The sequence below is a fragment of the Meles meles genome, chromosome 19, assembly GCF_922984935.1.
Source record: "Meles meles chromosome 19, mMelMel3.1 paternal haplotype, whole genome shotgun sequence".
In the NCBI taxonomy this organism is placed as follows: domain Eukaryota; kingdom Metazoa; phylum Chordata; class Mammalia; order Carnivora; family Mustelidae; genus Meles; species Meles meles.
The window spans coordinates 46471659-46492995 of record NC_060084.1 but is presented as its reverse complement, the minus strand read 5'-3'; the positions used below and the strand labels follow the sequence as shown (position 1 = coordinate 46492995).

At 49.4% G+C, this 21337-nt stretch overlaps 1 protein-coding gene across 1 annotated transcript; it reads left to right on the top strand.

Annotated features, from left to right (window-relative positions):
* The first annotated feature begins 6479 nt into the window (after window positions 1-6479).
* Window positions 6480-20401, top strand: LOC123930905 (cytochrome P450 2B11). The gene is made up of 9 exons (XM_045987391.1): window positions 6480-6724; window positions 10153-10315; window positions 10464-10613; window positions 12068-12228; window positions 14277-14453; window positions 14933-15074; window positions 16007-16194; window positions 16582-16723; window positions 19369-20401. Exons 1-9 carry the CDS (start codon window positions 6554-6556, stop codon window positions 19557-19559), a joined length of 1485 nt encoding a protein of 494 aa, XP_045843347.1. The 5' UTR covers window positions 6480-6553; the 3' UTR covers window positions 19560-20401.
* Window positions 20402-21337: the final 936 nt, after the last annotated feature.

The window sequence follows — 21337 nt, the reverse complement described above, 5'->3', positions numbered from 1 at the left end:
CAGGTGGACAGCTCCATCTGAGAAGCAAAGCCATGCCTCCTTCCAAGGAGGAGCCCACCAGCGGCATTGTGACATGTGATCACAGTTGAAGTGCTGTGGCTTCCAAAGACCGCAGACAGACTCAGTCGGGTTTCAAATATGCCACAAAGTCAGATGGGATACTACGGATTCGCGGCTACTGCTTTAGATCATACTTGGGTCTGAGTCTTTTTTCTTTCAACAGCAGTCTGTATAAGCAGGCAGTGGCTTCTTCAGCCAAGTATGACCCAGATATCCTAGCCATTGCTCCTTCAGTAATACTCCCAGTTTTGACCCAAGTCCCATGCAGAAGGAGGTATACTGAACCAGGTGGAAACGGGAAACAATCACATGTCCACAACCAGGGGAATGAATGGATCCATTATGGTTCATTCACAGTAGAAGGCCTTGCAGTGGTTAAGAATGGGTCAGAACCCTATGCACTGCCATAGGACAATGTCCAAGATGAGTGGTTGGATGAATGTTTGTAAAACATGTATTTTCGGGGCACCTGGGTGGCTCACTGGGTTGAGCTTCTGCCTTCAGCTCAGGTCATGGTCTCAGGGTCCTGGGATTGAGCCCCGCATCAGGCTCTCTGCTCAGCGGGGAGCCTGCTTCCCGCCCCCCCCCCCACCTGCCTCTCTTCCTACTTGTGATCTCTGTCTGTCAAATAAATAAATAAAATCTTTAAACAAAACAAAACAAAAACACACGTATTTTCGTATTTATGCTTGCATTTGCTTGGGCAAATTCTAGAAGGATACACAAGAAGCCATTAACTGTGCTTATTGGTAGGTTGTAGGACTTAGAATTTAGGGAATAGGACAGGATCAAGGAGGAGGACTTTCCTTCCCTTTTATGTTCTTGCTCTACGTAATGTATTTCTTAGCAGGTATTTGCCTTATATACACTTAAAAACTCATTTAAATAAAAATATTAGTCAGTGTTTTCGTAGCTTCTCAGATAGCTGTAACAGAGGTGATCATTGAAAGCTATTCGTTATTTTGGATTAAATGTGCCATTTGTTTTCTCTGGAACTTGGAGGATTAGACTTACTTTTTACAAAGTTTTTGTTTTGGGGTGCCTGAGTGGCTCAGTGGGTTAAGCCTCTGCCTTCAGCTCAGGTCATGGTCTCAGGGTCCTGGGATCGAGCCCCGCATCAGGCTCTCTGCTCAGTGGGGAGCCTGCTTTCCTGTCTCTCTCTCTGCCTGCTTGTGACCTCTCTCTCTGTGTCAAATCAATAAATAAAATCTTTTTAAAAAATAAATAAATAAATAAATACATAAATAAATAAAAAGTTTTTGTTTGTTTTTAGCAAATGGAAAAACTTTTAAAGCTTTTTTTTTTTTTTGGATGTTTCTCACAGGACTGGTAAAATCCACAGTTCTATCTGCTTTCCATAACCGAGCCTGGCCTGTAGCATCTGCCTTCCGAACCACTTGCTTATGATAATGAGAGGGAAGGCATCTTCCTGGGAACCACACAGCAGCCCCCCACCCCCAGGCCTGGGAACCTCTAGGGCTGGAAGGGAAAGGAGGGAGTCCTGGGCCTGATCCCGGGAGGGCAGAGTGGAGCAGCAGGAACACCATGGAGCCCTGCAGGAGGGGCTCGTCCAGATGTTTACAGCCGCCCACCCAGGAGAGCCCCCAGAGGTGTACCTTTGGCACTGATGGCCCAAAACTGCCTGGTCTAGTTGACCTGAGGAGCAGCAGGCAGTGGGGGGGGGGGGGGAGAGCGGGGAACTGTGGTCTCTGAGTCCCCGCTCTGTCACTTCCCAGCTTGGTGAGTGGGCAGGGGACTTCTCTCTGAGCCTAGGTGTCTTTGGCATGACAAGTACAGGGCGAAGCAGAGGTTTGAGACTAAGTCTGCCTGACTCTAAAAATTAGTGCTTTATTCTATCACATGAGCGCTTCCTAGAGTGTGTCCATCAGAGTCCTAGACCTGGAGAGGATAATGTGTCTTCCGGCTCTCACTCTCTGCTATCTCTCTCTGTGTCTCTGTGTCTCTGCGTCTTTCTCAGAAAGGCAGTAGAGGGAAGTGGTTGGATAGCATGTTCTGGATTGAGATGGGATTTGACAACTGATTCTACTTCTAGAGTGCTGTGTTACCTTGGGCATGGTCTTAACCTCTCTGGGTTTCACTCTCCCCATCTATAAAATGAGGATAACAGCAAAACCCACCCAAGAGGGTGAGGATTAAATGAGTTAGTCTGTGTGAAGCACTTCACACCTCCCTATCCGCGACTCCTGGGGTCTCAGGCCCAGTACTAGATCACACAGCACAGCAGGAGCCAGGACCCCTGGTCAGGAAAGTTCACGGTGGCACCTCTCCAAGGTTAAGAAAGTACAGGCTCCACCCCTGAATTCAAGGTATCAGGATTGTCAATCCCCTCCTCCTGGGTTAGAGGGATACCGTGCGGTGCGGAGCTGGCCCGGGCAGTTTTGACTTTCAGACTGAGATAAAGCATCGATCTTGCCTCACTCCCGTGCATGTGGGGTGACTCAGAGCACAAAGGTGTATGCACTTCATAACTGAGCTTCAAAATACATTAAGCAAAAACAAACAAAAACCAAACAAACTGCAAGGGGGCATAGACAAATTCCAGTTACTCTCAGAGAGTTGATTACCCCTCTTTAATAACCTATGGAACAAGTGGGTGGAAACTCAGCCAGGATATAGTAGCAGTGAACAGCACTCTATCAGCCAGTTTGACCTGAGTGACATTTATAGGAAATCTATAAATATGTATGACCGCGGAGTACTCATTGTGTCCATGCTTCGGCTATTGTAGATAATGCTAATAAATGGTGTGTGTGTGAGTGTGTGTGTTTAGATATCATTTGGAGTTAATATTTTCATTTTCTTTTTTTTAAAGATTTTATTTATTTATTTGACAGAGAGAGATCACAAGTAGGCAGAGAGGCAGGCAGAGAGAGAGGGGGAAGCAGGCTCCCCGCTGAGCAGAGAGCCTGGTGCGGGACTCGATCCCAGGACCCCAAGATCATGACTCGAGCCGAAGGCAGTGGCTCAACCCACTGAGCCACCCGGGCGCCCTATATTTTCATTTTCTTCAAATAAGTACCCAGAAGTTGGATCCTATGGTAGTACTTTTTTTTTCCTTTTGCTTTTTGCCTTTTGCCCTGTTACTATTGCCCCTGAGGAGGCACACCATTCCTAGAAGTACTACAATACCAGGTCAATGCATGGGGTGGACAGAGCAAACACCTCTTTTGGGTAGTTTTATTTTTAATTATTGGAGGTGCGTCCATACTGTTTCTCATGCTGGCGGCACCAACTTACGTCCTCCCTAATGGTACACAAGGATTCCCTTTTCTCCACATCCTCACCGGCACTTGTTGTTTCTTGTCTTTTTTTTTTTTTTTAAGTAATTTCTATACCCATCGTGAGGCTTAGATTCACAACCCTGAGATCAAGAGTCGCATGCTCCACCGACTGAGCTGGGCAGGGCCCTGGTTTCTTGTCTTTGTCATAACACCCATCCTAACAGGTGTGAGGTGATAACATCATTGTGGTTTTTGACTGGCATTTCCCTGATGGTGAGTGATGAGTGATGATGACTGGGGAGCTCATGTACTTGTCCTCCGTGTAACTGGCTAAGGGATGACGTCATTGGCCTAGTCCCCATATGACCTGGTCCTTATTTTAATCCCATCTATAAAATGCCTTCTACCATATCAGGTAGCATTCACAGGTTAGGGGGATTAGGACAAGGACATATTTGGGAGGCCATTATTCAGCTAACCCCAAACTTCAAAATAATGATACAGAGTGGAAAGAAGACAGGCAAAAAAAATAGTGCATACCCCATGACTCCACATAAAATTGAGGAAGTGCAAGCTAATCTCTAGCGACAACAGACCAGTGGTTGCTGGGGGAAGGGATTAAAAATGGGAAGGGAGGGGCACCTGGGTGGCTCAGTGGGTTAAGCCTCTGCCTTCGGCTCCGGTCATGATCTCAGGGTCCTGGGATCGAGCCCCGCCTTGGGCTCTCTGCTCAGCAGGGAGCCTGCTTCCCCCTCTCTCTCTGCCTTTCTGCCTACTTGTGATCTCTGTCAAATAAATAAATAAAATCTTTTTTAAAAAATGGGAAGGGAGGCGTTACAAAAGGTTGTGAGAAAACTTTCAGGTAATTGTTACGTTCATCATCTCATTTGTGATGATGGTTTCACAGGTGCGCCATGTTTCAGGACTGACCAAATTGTACTTTACATGTGGCTTATCGGATGTCAATTATATCTCGGGAAAACTATTAAAAATGAAAAAAAAGTAAGCATACTTTCACATATGAAAACCGGCTCTTTTCACCTACCCAGGTCTGCTTGCGTCCCCCACAGACCCTCTCCTTGTGTCTTTGCATCTCTGCCTCTCTCTCGCTCTTCTGTTCTCTTACTGTCTCTTTTGTCCCCTCCTTTTCTCTGCCTCTAACCCCTGTTATAGTCCTCCTCTATTTCTTGGTTTCTCCCTGTCTTGCCTCTGCCTCATGGCATATCTTCTTCTCATTATAAGTCTTTGTAATCTGATGCGTACTTTGCATTTCTGGACATCTTTGTTGAGACTCTGACTTCTCTTTGGAAATACTTGATCTGCGTTTAGATTTCATGAGATTTAGAACTGAAGAAGTGGATTCACATACCCAATTTGTTCCAAATGTACTTAGAAGTTCTCCAAGAACTGAACTACCAGTTTCTACTTAAAATTATTTTTCACATTTTCTCCTGGGCATATTTTGAGTGCTTTATAGCTGTATATGGCAAGTGGGTACCATATTGAGCAATGCAGCTCCAACCTGCTGTGTGACTTTGGGTAACACTCTAAACCTCTCTGTGCTTTGCATCTATAAAGTAAGGACGACAGCTGTACCTACTTCAAAGGGTGAGGAGTAAAGTGAGTTACTCAGTGTAAAGTACTTCATGGGTCCCAGTCAGTATTCTCTGGAGCTGGAATGAGGCCCAGGCTCAGGACCAGGTCACAGGGCACAGCAGGAGGCAGGACTTGGGTCAGGAAAGTCCATGGTGGCACCTCTCCCAGGTCAGAAAAGTGCAGATTCCACCCCTGAATTCAAGATATCAGGATTATCAGTCCTTTTCTCCTAGGTCAGAGGTGTATGAGACAACTGCTAGGGTCAGGGTCCTGGGTCCTGCAAAGGGTTTATCCAGCATTGCAAGACAGTTGCTGCCTCATCTCCCCCCATTCCCTTTTGAAGATTTACTCATTTATTTTAGGTTGAGAGAGAGAGAACGTACACACAGTGGGGAGGGGCAGAGGGAAAGAAAGATCTCAAGCAGAATCCCCGCTTAGCACAAAACCTGACCTGGGGCTCCATCTCAGACCCTGAGATTATGACCCGAAGTGAAATCAAGAGTCAGACACTTAACCGACTGAGCCACCCAGGTGCCACCCCCCCCCCCCCCATTTCCTCTTGAAGAAGAGAGACAGAGTCAAGTGGAAAGCCAGGCCCAGGGCACGACCAGTGGATGTGGCCACGTTCATTCACACACTGGGCAAATATGGGACCAAGTCTTCCAGACACCCAGAATGATGATGGGGACAGACAGGAGCACAGGGCACGTCAGCCAAAAAGGACCAGTCTCTGTGCTCTTGGAGCTCAGGGTCTAAAGGCAGAAACAGAGACACCAAGACAGAGAGAGCGAGCAAGAGAGAGACAGTCACAGAGAGAGGGTCAGAGAAACGTCCCGCAGTGTGAAGCAGAACCAGAGTCCTGGAGAGAAGCGCCTGGCTCTGCTCAGAGCCATTAGAGAGCCGGTGGATGGCAGGGGGGTGGGGGGGCTCTGAACCTTGCACCTGTGGGGCCTCAGTCTCTGTCTCTTTGTACCTCTGAGTCTCCCCAGTTCTGTGCCTCCTCCCCCACCCCCATCCGGCTGCCCCATCCCTCCTATCTGTGGCAGCCACCGAGGGAGGGTGAAGGATGGAGGGTGGCAGGTGGACACAGAACCCTGGAAGGCCCGCAGAGCCAGGGACGGGGGGTACGCACAAACTGGTGGGCACACATGGACTCACACACAGGGACACACACTGCCGTCGCCTCCCAAAGGCAAATACATGGTCACGCATGAAGCCACATAAATGCACATAAGCCCACTCACACGCAAAAATATATACACGACCCCGGGCAGATTCATACGTGGAAACACATCAGCACGTTCCCGTCAACACAAACAGCGCTTCACATACAAAATCACTGCCCACAGGTGCGAGGAGGCATGGGGGAGTGAAAGGTGGCGCATGTGCACAGCGGAACAGGGCGAGACAAATACCACATGCGGGCCGCACGCACACTCTCGAGGACTTTGGAATTGCAACCACACCATCTCCGCAGACCCATGGGGTTGCCCAAGCAGGAAGTATGGGTCTGTTAGTACTGCTCTTTCTTTCAAGTTCTTGGCTGTGATGAGAGGAGAGGCGGGGAGGGAATGAAGTTACATAACATAAGGCAGGCTCGGGATAAAAGGCTGCACTCCGGGCTGCAGGCGGGAGGAAGGCAGCTGGACCCAGTCATGGAGCTCAGCGTCCTTCTCCTCCTTGCTCTCCTCACTGGACTCTTGGTTCTGCTGACCAGGGGCCACCCGAAGGCCTATGGCCGCCTCCCGCCGGGTCCCCGTCCTCTGCCCTTCTTGGGGAACGTTCTTCAGATGGATAGGAATGGCTTACTCAAATCCTTCCTCAGGGTGAGATGCAGATTGGATGGGGTCCAAGGGCGGGTCCCCATCTCTGTGCTGGGGGATCACTCACCAGAAGGCGTGAAGGCATCCTTCCAGGCTTGGGGGTGGAGGAAGGGGCATGGGGGTGCAGTACACTGGACGGTGGTCAGAGAGTCGGGTGTCCCTGCTCAGTTGAAGTATGTGGGTATGGTCCCTGGAGCGGGCATGGGGTTTGAAGCATTGTCTGGGTGTGAGCCATGGTGTAGAATTTCATGCTTCTGCTCGGTGGAGTCTCTGGGGGCCTGCCGGGCCCTGGAAGAGAGAGAAAAGGGGGTGGTGTCACTCATCAAATAGGTCTCTCCTCTGCCAACAGAAGAGGTCAAAGTCTGGTCCAAGTTGGGGTCGGTGTCCAGAAGAGGAGAGGCAAAGAGTCCAGGAGATCGAACACAGAGTGCAGCAATAATGACCTTGAATGAGCCGTAAGAGCTAACATGGGAGTATTTACCAGGCTCTGGATCACTGCTTTCCAGGCATGGTTTCTTGTCTGGTGATCCATTCATTTATTAATAATGTTGCTCACACCCATGAGCCCACTTCCCAGCAGAGGAACTGGATGACCAACATTGACTTCCAGCTGCCCTATGCTCCTCTGTCCGCTCCTCACGCCATGGCGACCACACTCCTGAATCTTGGCCTGCCATCCCTTTGCTTTTACTAAAGAGGATTTCCCCACATTCACATCTTATGTAGTTCTCATTGTTTTCTACATATTATGTAGTTTCATTGCGTCACAAGGGCACCGTGCTTTCCTGTAAACTCCCAGACTTGATGTTCTCGCTCAGAATTGTGAGGCTAGAATTTATTGGCGTTGCTGTGGGAATTCATCAGGTCTGATTCACCACAACCCTGCGGGCTGGGTGAGGGGCTATCCACATCCTCGAGGTATGGACTGTGAGGCTCAGGCTGGGGAGGACACTTGTCTGCAGTCACACAGCTGGGATGGCACAGAGGGAACCCTGGGCTTCAGCATGGAGTGCCTTCATCTCCAACGGCCTCTTGGGCTGAATGGCCAACAATATGGGGATGACAAAATCCTTTGAGAATTTGGTTAAGCTGTGGGCTCTATCCCCTTCAAAAGTCCACAAATATTTTTGCATATGATTTTCAGAGTTCCGAACCCCCTACAGTTCTTCCATGGTCCTCCCTTCTCGTATCATCTTTGGAGATAGGAAGAGAGAGAACGGGCTAGTGGGCTAATGGGCTAGTGTCATGATGGGACAGGTTGCCGAGGGTGGCCCAGCTCCCAGATCTTTCTGGAGTCAGACAGAGGTGGATTTTGTGTTCTAGATTCAGCTCTGACTCATCGAGTCTCAGGTCTCTCCTCTGAAAATGAGAGGGTGATAAGAGTGTGTATTTTATAACATTGTTGAGAACTGGGTGGTGCATTGCATAAAGCCCTGGGTGTAGTAAGTGCTCATTCCACGGCGGCTACTTTGATCCACTCATTCAGTGGATTTGATTCACTCATTCAGTATCATTTACTGGGCACCTTCTGTGTGCCTGGGAATATTCTAGGCATTGATGATGTGACTTTGGACAGGGCATACAAGACCAACAAATAAGGAGATGTGAGGTAGACAAGAGCTATGATTACAAGAAAGTGGGGTGCTATTTTAGAGAGTGATGGAGCTACTTTCGATTGTATGGTGAAGGAGAGGCTCAGTCCGTCTCGTTTTGTGAGCACGGACCTTGAAGGATGCAGGAGGAAGGCACCAGCGAGAGGCAGGAGCAAGCTCAGCATGTCTGCGGGACCACATGGAGACTGGATCCGAGAGGATCCGGGGAGGACAAGCGGAGGGGTCATGGGGCCATGGTGGAGAATTCAGATCTTACTCTCAGCACAGCGGGAGCACTGGAGGATTTGGGATTTGGAGCAGTTAGGGGTATTAACTAATTTACATTTTCATGGGATTATTCTGGCTTCAGGGTAGGGTGTGGTGGGTGATGATCAGGATTGTAACGAAATGGGAATGAAAATAGGGATACCAGTAAGGAGGCTTTGCAGAGATCAGTGTGAGAGATTTTGCAGTAAACTTAGCCTTTTTGTGATTTCTTAAAAGCTTTTATTTATTTGAGAGAGAGAGAGAACTAACATGGCGAGGGGCAGAGGGAGAGGGAGAGAAAGAATCTTAAACAGGTATCATGCCCAGTCTGGAGCTGACTTGGGGCTCGATCTCACGATGATGTCATATCATGACCTGAGCTGAAATCAAGAGTGGGACCCTTAACTGACTGAGCCACCCAGGGCACCCCTAACCAGTTTTATGATTTTAAGTCAACTTTTATTGAGGTTTAACATCATCCCTAAAAGGGCACAAACCCTGTGTTCAGCTCAGTGAATTCTTTCAAAGGAACATACTCATATAATTGACGTACAGATAAGTAACAACACATTCTGTCCCCAGAAACCCACTTCCAGTCCCCTCTTAGTCACCACCCTCCCACTATCCTGACTTCATATAAACAGAATTATGACCAGGACGCCTGGGTGGCTCAGTCCTTAGGGCGTTGGACTCTTGATTTTGGCTCAGGTCATGATCTCAAGATTGTAAGATAGAGCCCTGGACTGGGTTCCACACCAGGTGTGGAGTTTGCTTAAGATTACATCTCTTTCTCTGCACCCCCTTCCCCCTCTCCTCAAGACACTTTAGTGTTTTGTTGCTTTCACTTAACACTACCCTGTGACTTTCATTCATACTGCTGGCTGTATTAAAAAGAAGAGCCCCTTCTTTTTAATTGCTACGTGGTATTCCATGGCACGACTGTATCACTACACACTTATCCTCTAGCTGGGTTGCTAAGCTTCCATGAATGTTCCTGTTTGTATTTTGGCGAACATGTGGGCACATTTTTGTTGGGCGTGCATCTGGGAGTGGAACTGTTGAGTCACTGAGTAGACCTGTGTTTGGTTTCAAACACGGCAAGAAATTTGGCAAGCGGCTCACTAACTTTATGGCTCCTCAGATTTCATGATCATCCCGAAGCCATTGTTTTCCTTTCATGTCTACCCAGTGGGTGATTCCGGGTAGCTCTGCAGGGAAATCGAGTGAGGAGGCAGATAGCAGGTTGATGTCTTCAGGTCACAAGAAGAATGACCCTTCGGTTTCAGTGTTGGGGAGATCTGGCTGGACTCAGAGGTGGGGGCGGGAGGAAGGGATATTTAACCACCTGTACTGCTTAGGGCACTGATCAGGCAGAGCCTGGCTGGGTCATGGGTTAATCCTTTTGGGTTCTGGGAAGGTGGGTTCTGGGAAGGGGAAAGGCAGCCTGGGGCGGAGGGTCTTGGGGGCAGCAGGATCAATCCATACGTATGTGTCTTTGTGCTTTAGTAACTGGGAGGGCTGCATCGGGGCGAATGGACTAATAGCAACCCCGGGTGTGGATATGCTTCACAGCTCCGGGAGAAATACGGGGATGTCTTCACGGTGTACCTGGGGCCAAGGCCCGCGGTCATGCTGTGTGGGATAGAGGCCATACGGGAGGCCCTGGTGGACCAAGCTGAGGCCTTCTCCGGCCGGGGGAAAATTGCTATAGTTGAGCCGGTCTTCCAGGGCTACGGTAAGGACCGCGAAGGCACCTGGAGGGGAAGGATGGAGAAGGGGAATTGGGGGGGATGAATCCGGGAAGAGAGGATAAGGGGGTGCAGAGGGACCCAGGGTCTCCTTCCAGTCTCCTCGGCAGCCCAAGCCTTCCTTACGCCCCCCAGGTGTGGTCTTCGCCAACGGGGAACGCTGGAAGGCCCTTCGCCGATTCTCTCTGGCCACCATGAGGGACTTCGGGATGGGGAAGCGGAGTGTGGAGGAACGGATTCAGGAGGAGGCTCAGTGCCTGGTGGAGGAACTACGGAAAACCCAGGGTGAGTCCCGGGCAAGGCACGGATCGCAGGGTATCCACGGGCAGAGAAACAGAAGCACAGCCAGAGAATGATCCTGAGAGATCACTGGACAGAGGGACACACAGGGACGAGTAGGAGAAGAACCCAGAGAGCCAGAAGAGGTGTGGGGTGTCTAGTGTCGAGAATAACTCAAAGGCATAAACTTAGATATTAGCATGCTATTTACTTGGATTCAGGGAAGCCAACTCATGGATTAATTACATCTATCAAGGATGAAAATAGGACTTAACCAGAAGAAGGCAAAGAGAGAGGGGGGACATAAAGAGGACAGGGTCCTCCACAAGAGATATTTTGAGACATCAATATAGAGGCTGGGAGGGAGAGGCAGAGACATAGGGAGCAATAGAGGAATAGGGACAGAAGACCAAGACAGACAGGAAGAAACAGAGTGACTCAGATGGCGGGATAGGGAAGGAGAAAGAGGCAGAGATGGAGGGACCAAGACGGAGAGAGACTGGAAGAGCCTGGGAGAGGCAGAAAGAAACCAAGGCAGAGAAAATTAGACAGACAGACAGACAGGCTCAGGGAAGGGTCTGCTGGGGACAAGAGAAGATCGACAGGTGAGACCCACAGAGAAAGGCTGATGCCATGTCGCTCCTGGACACATAGTCAGGGAGGCGAGAATATAGACAGACCTCAACTAGCAAATATAGAACAATTCCCCGGACACCGTGAGCCCTAGAGGTGGAGAGAAGAGATGAGGGGGAGTGGAAGACGAGAGAGAGGGAGAGCAGAGCTTTCTAATCTGCCCCTGGGACTTAACTCCCTGCTCCCAGGGTCAGAGCCAAGACCAGAGAGGGTCTAACAGCATAGCCTCTGGAGCTCGGCTTCCCGGGTCTGAAACCCGACCCTAGAGATGAGAAACTGGGTTAACACTGATCAAGTCACACAACCTCTCTGCCCATCTGTGAGATGGAAATAATAACAGAACGGCACTTTCCTTCCAGGGTTGTGGTGGGAATTTTTTTTTATAGATTTCACTTTTTTTTACAATTTATTTTCAGATTTCACCCTTTTTTTAAAAAAAGATTTTATTTATTTAGACAGAGAGGTCACAAGTAGGCAGAGAGGCAGGCAGAGAGAGAAGGGGAAGCAGGCTCCCTGCTGAGCAGAGAGCCCAATGCGGGGCTAGATCCCAGGACCCTGGGATCATGACCTGAGCCAAGGCAGAGGCTTTAACCCACTGAGCCGCCCAGGCGCCCCTTGTGGTGGGAATTTAATAAAATAATACATGAAGTGCTTAGAATAGGGCCTGGCACAATGTCAGGGTTGGTGTATGTTAGCTGTTCTCTCCCCCTTTCTTTACCGTCACTGGGCGAGGGAGGGCAGACACGCAGAGACGAGGCAGTCGCCAATATTCCCAAGGCCTCTGTCTGAATCTGTGTCCCATGATCCGTGCCTCCTCCTCCTCCTAGGAGCCCTCCAGGACCCCACCTTCTTCTTCCACTCCATGACCGCCAACATCATATGTTCCATTGTCTTTGGAAAACGCTTTGGCTACAGAGACCCTGAGTTCCTGCGGCTGCTGGACCTGTTCTACCAGTCCTTCACGCTCATCAGCTCCTTCTCCAGCCAGGTCAGGGTGTGGGAGGGTGGGCATGAAGTGGGTCCCCAGGGCAAAGGAAAGGGGCAATCTGCTTTGGGGGCTCAGCAATGCAGCTTCGGGTTGGAAGGGGGGGCAGGGACAACCGGAAGGGACAGGGACACTGAGAGCTGGAGGGTGGGACAGGAGACAGGGACTGGAAGGCTGAGTATGATGAGACAGGGGGGCAAACTATGAGTCAGGCTGTCAGGCTCTCTCCTCTTCTGTCCCTGATTTCTCCAAACCTTCACCTGTGTCTTGGGCAAAGCTCCTTGCTTGAAGCAATTCAAAGGACACATGAAAATAAGGAACGACATTTCTTTGTGTCTGCCACTTCTCCTTCCTCTTTGTTTTTTTTTTTTTTAATGTCTCCCGGATTATGAAGTAACATGCTTCGTTTTCATTTATTTTTTATTTTTTTTTAAATATTTTGTTCATTTAGAGATAGAGATCACAAGTAGGCAGAGAGGCAGGCAGAGAGAGCGGGGGAAGCAGGTTCCCTGCCGAGCTGAGAGCCCAGTGTGGGGCTCAATCCCAGGACCCTGAGACCATGACCTGAGCCGAAAGCAGAGGCTTTAACCCACTGAGCCACCCAGGCGCCCTCATGCTCCGCTTTCTTTCTTCTTCTTTTTTTTTTTTAGATTTTTATTTATTTATTTGACAGATGAGATCACAAGCAGGGAGAGAAGCAGTCAGAGAGAGAGGAGGAAGCAGGCTCCCCACCGAGCAGAGAGCCCTATTCGGGGCTCCATCCCAGGACCCTGGGATCATGACCGGAGCTAAAGGCAGAGGACATAACCCACTTAGTTACCCTGGTGCCCCATGCTCCACTTTTAAAACAAAATAGTATCTTTTCTCTTTCTCAATGAACCTGGAAATACCCCAGTTATATTTTAAGTTTAAAAAATCAAACTGAAAGCGTACCTGGGTGGCTCAGTTGGTAAAGTTTCCAACTCTTGACTTCGGCTCGGATCCCAATCTCAAGGTTGTGAGATGGAGCCCAGCCCAGGCTTGGCTCAGAGCATGGAGCCTGTTGAAGATTCTCTTTCTCTCTCTTCTTCTGTCTCACCTCCACTTCTCTCTCCCTCTCTAAAAAAAAAAAAAAGAAAATTAAACTTCAGAGCACTATGCCTATCTATGGTTCTTAACCAGGAATATGTTGGATATGTGCGTAGGACCGTCACAAACACAAATTCGTGTGACCTTCCTACCGGAGAGTCTGCTCCACAAATCTGGAATGGGGCCCGGGATGTGTATTTTCCAAGAAGCCCAGCAGGTGATTTCACTTTTCTCCTCCCACAGAAAATCACAGAGAGAGAAAACTCTGGAAGGTGATTCTTCAGTGCTACTGTTATTCCTAGAAAGAAGGATTAAGAATTTTATGTTGTACTCTTTCCTTTCCCACATTCTTTGGCAATTATTTGCAACAAGTTAGGTGTTACATTAATCCTCAGATGATACTGGAAATATGTTTCAAAATAAATATCGTCTGTCCTAAGGAGTCAGTAGGCTCATCTTGCAGAAGCAACAGGTTCTCAACGTTGGGCACAGCAAGGGAGGCGAGGCAGGTTCACAGAGTCAGAGAGGTCTGAGCCAAAGAGATCAGCTGGCTGAAGAAGATAAGACAGGTGCAGAGAGGGCACCTGGCTGGCTCAGTCGGTTGGCAGAGGCTGGGACTCTTGATCTCAGGGTCGTGAGTTCAAGAGCCACGTTGGGCAAAGGGGTTACTTAAAAAAAAAAAAAGAAAAGAAAGACAAAGGTCAGGGTGATTAAAGACATAGTAAGGTGAGGCACAAAGGAGAGAGTCAGAGATGTGAGGACAATGAGGAAGATGCAGAAGGAGAAAAATGGGAGAATGACAGATCAAAGGAAACTTGGAATCAGTGAGTGAGAGGCAAAGACAGAGGGTGACAGAGACAGAGCGAGACACAGGGAGAGGAGATCCCCTCCTCCACCCCAGGTGTTAGGGCCCCAGAGAGCCCGCCTCCCTGGGACCCACAGCTCAGCCCCAGGACGACCTCACAGCCCCTTCTCTCCCGCAGGTGTTTGAGCTTTTCCACAACTTCTTGAAGTACTTTCCTGGTGCTCACAGGCAAGTCTACAACAACCTGCAGGAAATCAACGCCTTTATTGGCCGTGTTGTGGAGAAGCACCGTGAAGCCCTGGACCCAAGCTCCCCCCAGGACTTCATCGATGCCTACCTGATCCGCATGGACAAAGTGGGGTTTGGGGGAGGGAAGTGGGGAGGGCGGGGAGGGAGGAAAAGATGGGGGTGTGAGGAGAAGGGAGAGGTGAGAGGGAGGGAATGGGGAAGAAGGAGGGAAGGACGCAGGGTATGGATGGAGATTGGGAAAAGGGAGGGGAGACACAGAAGGGAAATGACAGAGGAAACAGGAGAAAGTCGGGAGCAGAGAGGGAGAGAGAAAGAAAGGGGAAAGGCATGACGCCTGACCCAAGGACCGCAACAGATGACAAGACTCACAGAGGCCTGAAGTCTGGGAGCCAGGGGGAGACAAACACAGCAGAGAGGTGGGAAATGCACTGGAGCCGGGACAGAGCGCAGAGAGAGAGGCAGGGATTCCCGATTGGACGCACAGACCGCGTGAGAGCCCCAGACGCGGGGGAGGGCGCCCGGAGGGAAGCGCTTGCAGCAAAGCCGCCCCTCCCACCCCGCCCCCTTGCTTTCCCTTGGATTCAGGAGAAGGCTGACCCCAGCAGCGAGTTCCACCATCAGAACCTCATCCTCACGACACTCTCGCTCTTCTTCGCGGGCACGGAGACCACCAGCACCACGCTCCGCTACGGATTCCTGCTCATGCTCAAATACCCCCACATCACAGGTGGGCGGGCCGGGACAGCCTGTGGAGGGGGTCTTTTGACCCCTTTTGGGGCTGCAGGAGTTGGAGCTGGCGTCCTTCCTGAATGAGGCAGGCCGTGTCCGGTGTTCGTCTCTTATACCAGGGGCACTGCCCGTATTGAATGAGCCCTTAACGAAGCCAGTCCTGTGAATGAACACAGGATGATGGATGGTCAGCGTGTTCTCCCACTGTTTCCTCCCGTCCCTTAAAGGCAGACTCATCTATACGCCCCCCATCCATTTCTTTACTTACCTATTGCTTCGTTAATTAATTTACTTACTCCTCTATAGATCTAGCCCGCCATCCATTTATGTGATTTACTGGTTAATCAGGTTTGTCTATTGGGCCATTTATTAATCAATGATGAATGATTCATTAATTCACATATGGAGTGATAAACACATACATACACACATTCATTAATGTTCTTCCATTCATCGATCTTTCCACTCATAAGTTGATTGATTTCTGTATTCATTTATTTATACAGTTGTTCACGGGTTAGTCTGCTGATCTATTCCACTGTTTCATTCCTGAGGACCTAGCTCTGTGTGCCATCTCTAATACACACACAGTAATTATTAGCTCATTTTCAACTCCTTTTAGAGGGAGAATTTTGGCAGGCTTATAGTCTTGAGTTCTTAATCTGAAATTCTATGCAAAATTGTGGTGTGTGTGTGTGTGTGTGTGTTTATCTGTGCCCGGTGGGGAGAATTCATAGCATTCATTAGATTTCAAAAGGGGAGAATTCTTGCTTCCCCCTCCACTTCTTCCCCAGGCTCGTTGCTCTGAGGGGTATCAGTGACCTAACCATTTATTATGCCTTTTCTCTGGCTCGCTGGGCCATAGAAAGCAATGTCCCTGCTGGAAGGTCTTTTTAAAATGAGGTTCCCCGATCCCACTCATCTGTGCAGGAAGAATCCACAAGGAGATTGACCAGGTGATCGGCCCACACCGCCTTCCATCCCTTGATGACCGAGCCAAAATGCCATACACGGATGCCGTCATCCATGAGATTCAAAGATTCGGGGACCTCATCCCAATTGGCGTGCCCCATATGGTCACCAAAGACACTTGCTTCAGAGGGTACATCATTCCCAAGGTGAGGTCAGCTGGGCTCCCGCATCTTTCCGGTGTGGCTCATCTCTGCCTGGGACCTGTTTTTGCTTTGGTTTGCTTTGGTTTTATCTAGGTCCATCATTTTTATTTATTTTATTTTGTTTTAAAGATTTTATTTATTTATTTGACAGAGAGATACACAGCCAGAGAGGAAACAGAGCAGAGGGAGTGGGAGAGGGAGAAGCAGGCTTTCCACCAAGCAGGGAGCCCAATGTGGGGCTCTATCCCAGGACTCTGGGATCAAGACCTGAGCCAAAGGCAGACACTGAACAACTGAGCCACCCAGGCGCCCCTTTTTATTTTATTTTTATTATGGGGTGCACTGAGGAAGGGAATGGCAGTATCTTTTGACCCTGTGATCCTCCCGCAGGGTACTGAAGTATTTCCCATCCTGCACTCTGCTCTCAATGATCCACGTTACTTTGAAAAACCAGATGTCTTCAACCCTGACCACTTCCTGGATGCCAAGGGGGCATTGAAGAAGAATGAAGCTTTTATCCCCTTCTCCATAGGTGAGCTGGGCCTCCACTCCCTTTCTCAGACCCCAGAGTGCTACCCCCACCCTGAGACAATCAAGGAGAGATCTTTGCTTCCTGAGCATCTGTGTGTGTGTGTGTGTGTGTGTGTGTGTGTCCGTTGCTTTACCCACTTTAATCTGTTCCATCTTTATTGCAACCCTAGAGGGGACTTACGAAGTAAGATCACGTCCCAAAGGCACATCTTGGTGAGCTGGACCAGGGAAAATATTTTAACCTCTCTATACCTTGGTATGAAATATCTGTCGAGCACTGTTCTGAGCTCGGTGCTCGGCTGGGGGCTGAAAATAACGCGTGGGACAATTCACATGGAGACACAGTTCCTGCCCCGGGAAATTTACAGTCCAGCAGGGAAGATGGGGATTTATAATCTGGCCACAAAAATAGTCCCTAATGAAATGAGTCGGTGCTTGCAATGTGCTTAAGATTGCTTACCACAAAGGGAGAAGTCACAGAGGTGGTGATTTTTATTACGATGAATCGTGATTGTGATAAGTGCTCTAAAAGGGCCTTTGAGAACACAAAATAGGAAGGACTGACTACTCTTGATGATTCAGTGGGGAAAACTTGCCCTGAAGCCCTGGTCTCTATGCTAAGACGTCAAGGATAAGTATCAGTTGGCCTCTAGAAAGAGTGATTGAGGCAGAGGCAACAGCAAGGTCCAAGCCTGCAGGTGGAAACATGATGGCATATTTGAGAAACTTGATAAACCCTGGGAGCTGGAGTGTGGATTATAGAAGGGGACAAAGGTGAAGAGCTCAGCTGGGGGTGTTTGGATTTATCCTGCTGGTGCTGGGGAACCAGAGAGGCTCTTGACATGCTCTGAATTGTCTCTGTCCATATTCTCCACCTTTTGGCCCCTTCTAGAGACAACCCCAATGCCCAGGGTCCTCATCCTTTGGGAGAAAGGAGGACCCTAGAGTCAAGACAGAGATGTAGAAAAAGAAGGACAGAGACAGACAGACAAAGAAGGAGTGAGTGAGAAACAGAAAGGGGGACAAGGTGGGACACAGAGGGAGACAGTGACAGGGGACGTAGGGACGGAAAGAGACAGAGTGAACATGAGACAATAGAGCAAGAAAGAGGGGAGAGAGAGACAGAAAAGGGGAGAGAGAGAGTGTTTCAGATGGAGTCAGATGCAAATGGACAGAGACAGGGAGTTTAAAATGGAAGAAAGTGGGCAAAAGAGGAGGGAGACAAGATTCAAACAGAGCAAGATACTGAGCAATTTCGCCATGGTGGGAAAGAAAGACAAGCCAAGGCAAAAAGATGGTGTCCCCAAAAGCAAAAAGCATGCAGAAGTGTCCCAATAGATAGCCCCGGGGATGAAGAAGACAGGGTGGGAGGAGAGAGTAGAGCCAGGCTGTTCTGGAAAGAATTGGGTCAAAGAACCAGGTGTAGGAGGACTAGACCCGAGCTCTGCCCCTGGTATTCCTAATTTCGTATTTCCTAATTTCTGATGGGCAAAAAGATGTGGACATGTTCCCCAGAAACCTCCACGCAGGCCCAATGCAAGGTCTAGAAAACCTTGGCCTTTCCAAGGTGGCCAGCTTGCCGATGAACAGGCCCGAACATAAAGGCGGAGGCTTTCAGTGTCTCTGCCTGAGGGCTCCCCTCCATGTGTCCTCATTTCTCATCAGGCCCATGCTCTGTAACCTACTGGGGAGCTCTCACGCCTCCGAGAGTCTGCAGGAAGCCGTAGACTCCCCTCTCACGAGTGCCAGTCCCACTCACAGTTTTAGGTGCAGTTTGATTTTTGCCCCAAACTCTTGACGCCGGTGGCTCTCAGACTGAGATAAGAGACAACCCAGAGATAGGGAAACACACAGTACCAGCTACACCCCTAGGCTCCCCAGCACACGCACTCTCCCCTGCTCTCCTGCAGCCTCACACTCACCACCACACACGCACTCCATGCCACATACACCCAGAAGGAAACACAAAGCAAGACCCACCGATTGCATCCTTAGCAGAGGCCAAGTGCTAGTCTAGGAATTTTTCCAAATATTCATTTCTTTTTTTTTTAAGATTTTATTTATTTATTTGACAGACAGAGATCACAAGTGGGCAGAGAGGCAGGCAGAGAGAGAAAGGGAGAAGCAGGCTTCCCGCTGAGCAGAGAGCCTGATGTGGGGCTTGATCCCAGGACCCCGGGATCAGACCTGAGCCTAAGGCAGTGGCTTTAGCCCACTGAGCCACCCAGGCGCCCCCAAATATTCATTTCTTTAACCTCACAATGGCCCTATTTGATGGATACTCTTCTCCCCATATTAGAAATGAAAGACGTTAAAAATGTCAGAAAGGTGCACACACCTACACAGTGGAGGCAGACAGACAGACAGACACACACATACATCCAACCAGAAATGTGTCTTTATTCTCTGGGGGACCACTGGACCCTCTGGAAATCTAAAAGAAGCTACAAACTCTCTCCTGGGGCCTAAATGTTTGTACTTTCAGAGGGCCCAGGAACCCCCAGGAATTACACCCTGAATTGCAGGTTAAAGGCTAATCCCATACACATCTATTGCAATGGCCACAGATGTCTGGGTTTGCCATGTGAGAGGGCAAGGAACACGCATTGTCTCCGTGCCCACGCTGGTGATCTTGTGTGTTCACAGGGAAGCGCATCTGTCTTGGTGAAGGCATTGCCCGCATGGAATTATTCCTCTTTTTCACCACCATCCTCCAGAACTTCTCTGTGGCCAGCCCTGTGGCCCCTGAGGACATCGACCTCACTCCCCGGGAGATTGGTGTGGGCAAAGTGCCCCCTGTGTACCAGATCAGCTTTCTGTCTCGTGGAGGGTGCTGAGGGAAGGGGGGTGTCAAAGAATCCCAGGATCATGAAGTATCCCACCTCTGCAGAGAATACCTCCTTGCCTCTCTCTGGGTCTTCCTGCCACGAAGAGACCCACAGCCAGCCAGCGTCCTCCCCTCCTTGGTGCCACCTCATCTCAGCCCACCATTCTGCAGCTCTTGTAAAGACTCATTGGAAATGTTTTCTCTCCTTTGTTAACAGAGTTCTGGACGTACTGCATATGTAAAAGCTGGGGGCTAAGAGGGGAGACATGGCTCCCTTCTACCTCCCAAGCCACAGCTTCCCCCAGTGACTCCTCCCTTCCTCAGAACTACCACCCCCTCCTAGCAACTGTTTGTGTGCCATGATCTGTGCATACACGATCTCACTTGGATTTTCCTTCCAGGACTTCCATGGGGGTGGGTATGATGATCGCGTCCATCTTACAGATGAGTAAACAAAGGCCAGGCACTGGCATCGGTTGTCCCAGGTCGTATGGCTGGGAGTGGAGAAGCAAGGTTCACATTCCATCTCCCTGCCTCTCAAACTCAGATTCTTCAGCTGGTCCTGCCCAACTGCCCCCCAATATATTTTTAATTTATGGTGAAGTTAACATAACATAAAACAAAGCGTTTTAAGATGTATAATTTCGTGGCATTGAGTTCATTCCCAATGTGGTACAACCACCACCACTATCTAGTTCCAAACATTCTCATCACCCAAGAAGAAAACCCTGTACCCATCAGCAGTCACTCTCCATTCCCCCTTCCCCTTAGCCCCCAGGAGCCACTAACCTGCTTTCAGTCTCTATGGCTTTGCCTTGTCTGTGTATTTCATATAAATGGAATCATACAGTATGTGCTCTGTTGTGTCTGGATTCTGTCACTCAGCATCATATTTTGGAAGTTCATCCACACTGTAGACCATTGCTGTCCTCATTCCCAAAGACTCTCCCTACTGCTTCCCTCGGGGCAAGGGTCTCCTCGGCCCACAACCCCCTGAGCTGCATGATTCTACACTGGGACCTTGGATTCCCTGATAGTGCCCTTCAATTCCCCTGACACTCAAATAAACAAAGCCTGATCCATGCCATTCTATGTGAGACCCATCTATTGCCAGGTCACTAAGGATCTTTCTGGAAGGTGAGAACTTCTTCACTGCCAGGCCAGTTCCAAGAAGGCAAAAATTTTCTGAGGAATGAATGAACGAATGGTTGAATCAGGCAACTCAAAGGCACCCCCAACATGGAGCTAGACTTCCCCCATCAGACCTTGTCTTTGTCTTCATATCTCATTTTCTTCTGATGACCAGAATAAGTTCCTGTTCCCAAAGAATGCAAGATGTACCAATTCTGCCTTCTAAGATATTCTCAGTCTCTCACGATGCAATGCTATCCTTTAAGAAAACTGGCCAAGAGCTATCCTTGTGGTGCAACCTCCCCTCACCAGCCTCTACATGTTCCACAGGCTGACGCCACTACCCTTCCTTCAGGAAGGTATTCCAGGTTCAAGGGCATTGTCAGCTAAGATACTCCAGGCAGCCAGAGCCCAAAAGAAGGCTAGTTTTGGGACCCATGTGATATGCTAAACTTCCTGGCTTCTGCAGCACCTGCCAACTTTGGGATCCCTGTTGCTGAAGAGCTCCCAACAGCTGTCCCAAGGTAGATTTATGACCCATCCGCCCCCACCAACCCAAAAAAGTGACAAACAACAGAGCAGCCTCCCTTTAAAAAGGGGCAGCAGGATGGAAGGCAGACACGACCAGGACAATGGTGCTGCCAACCCTCCTGCTTC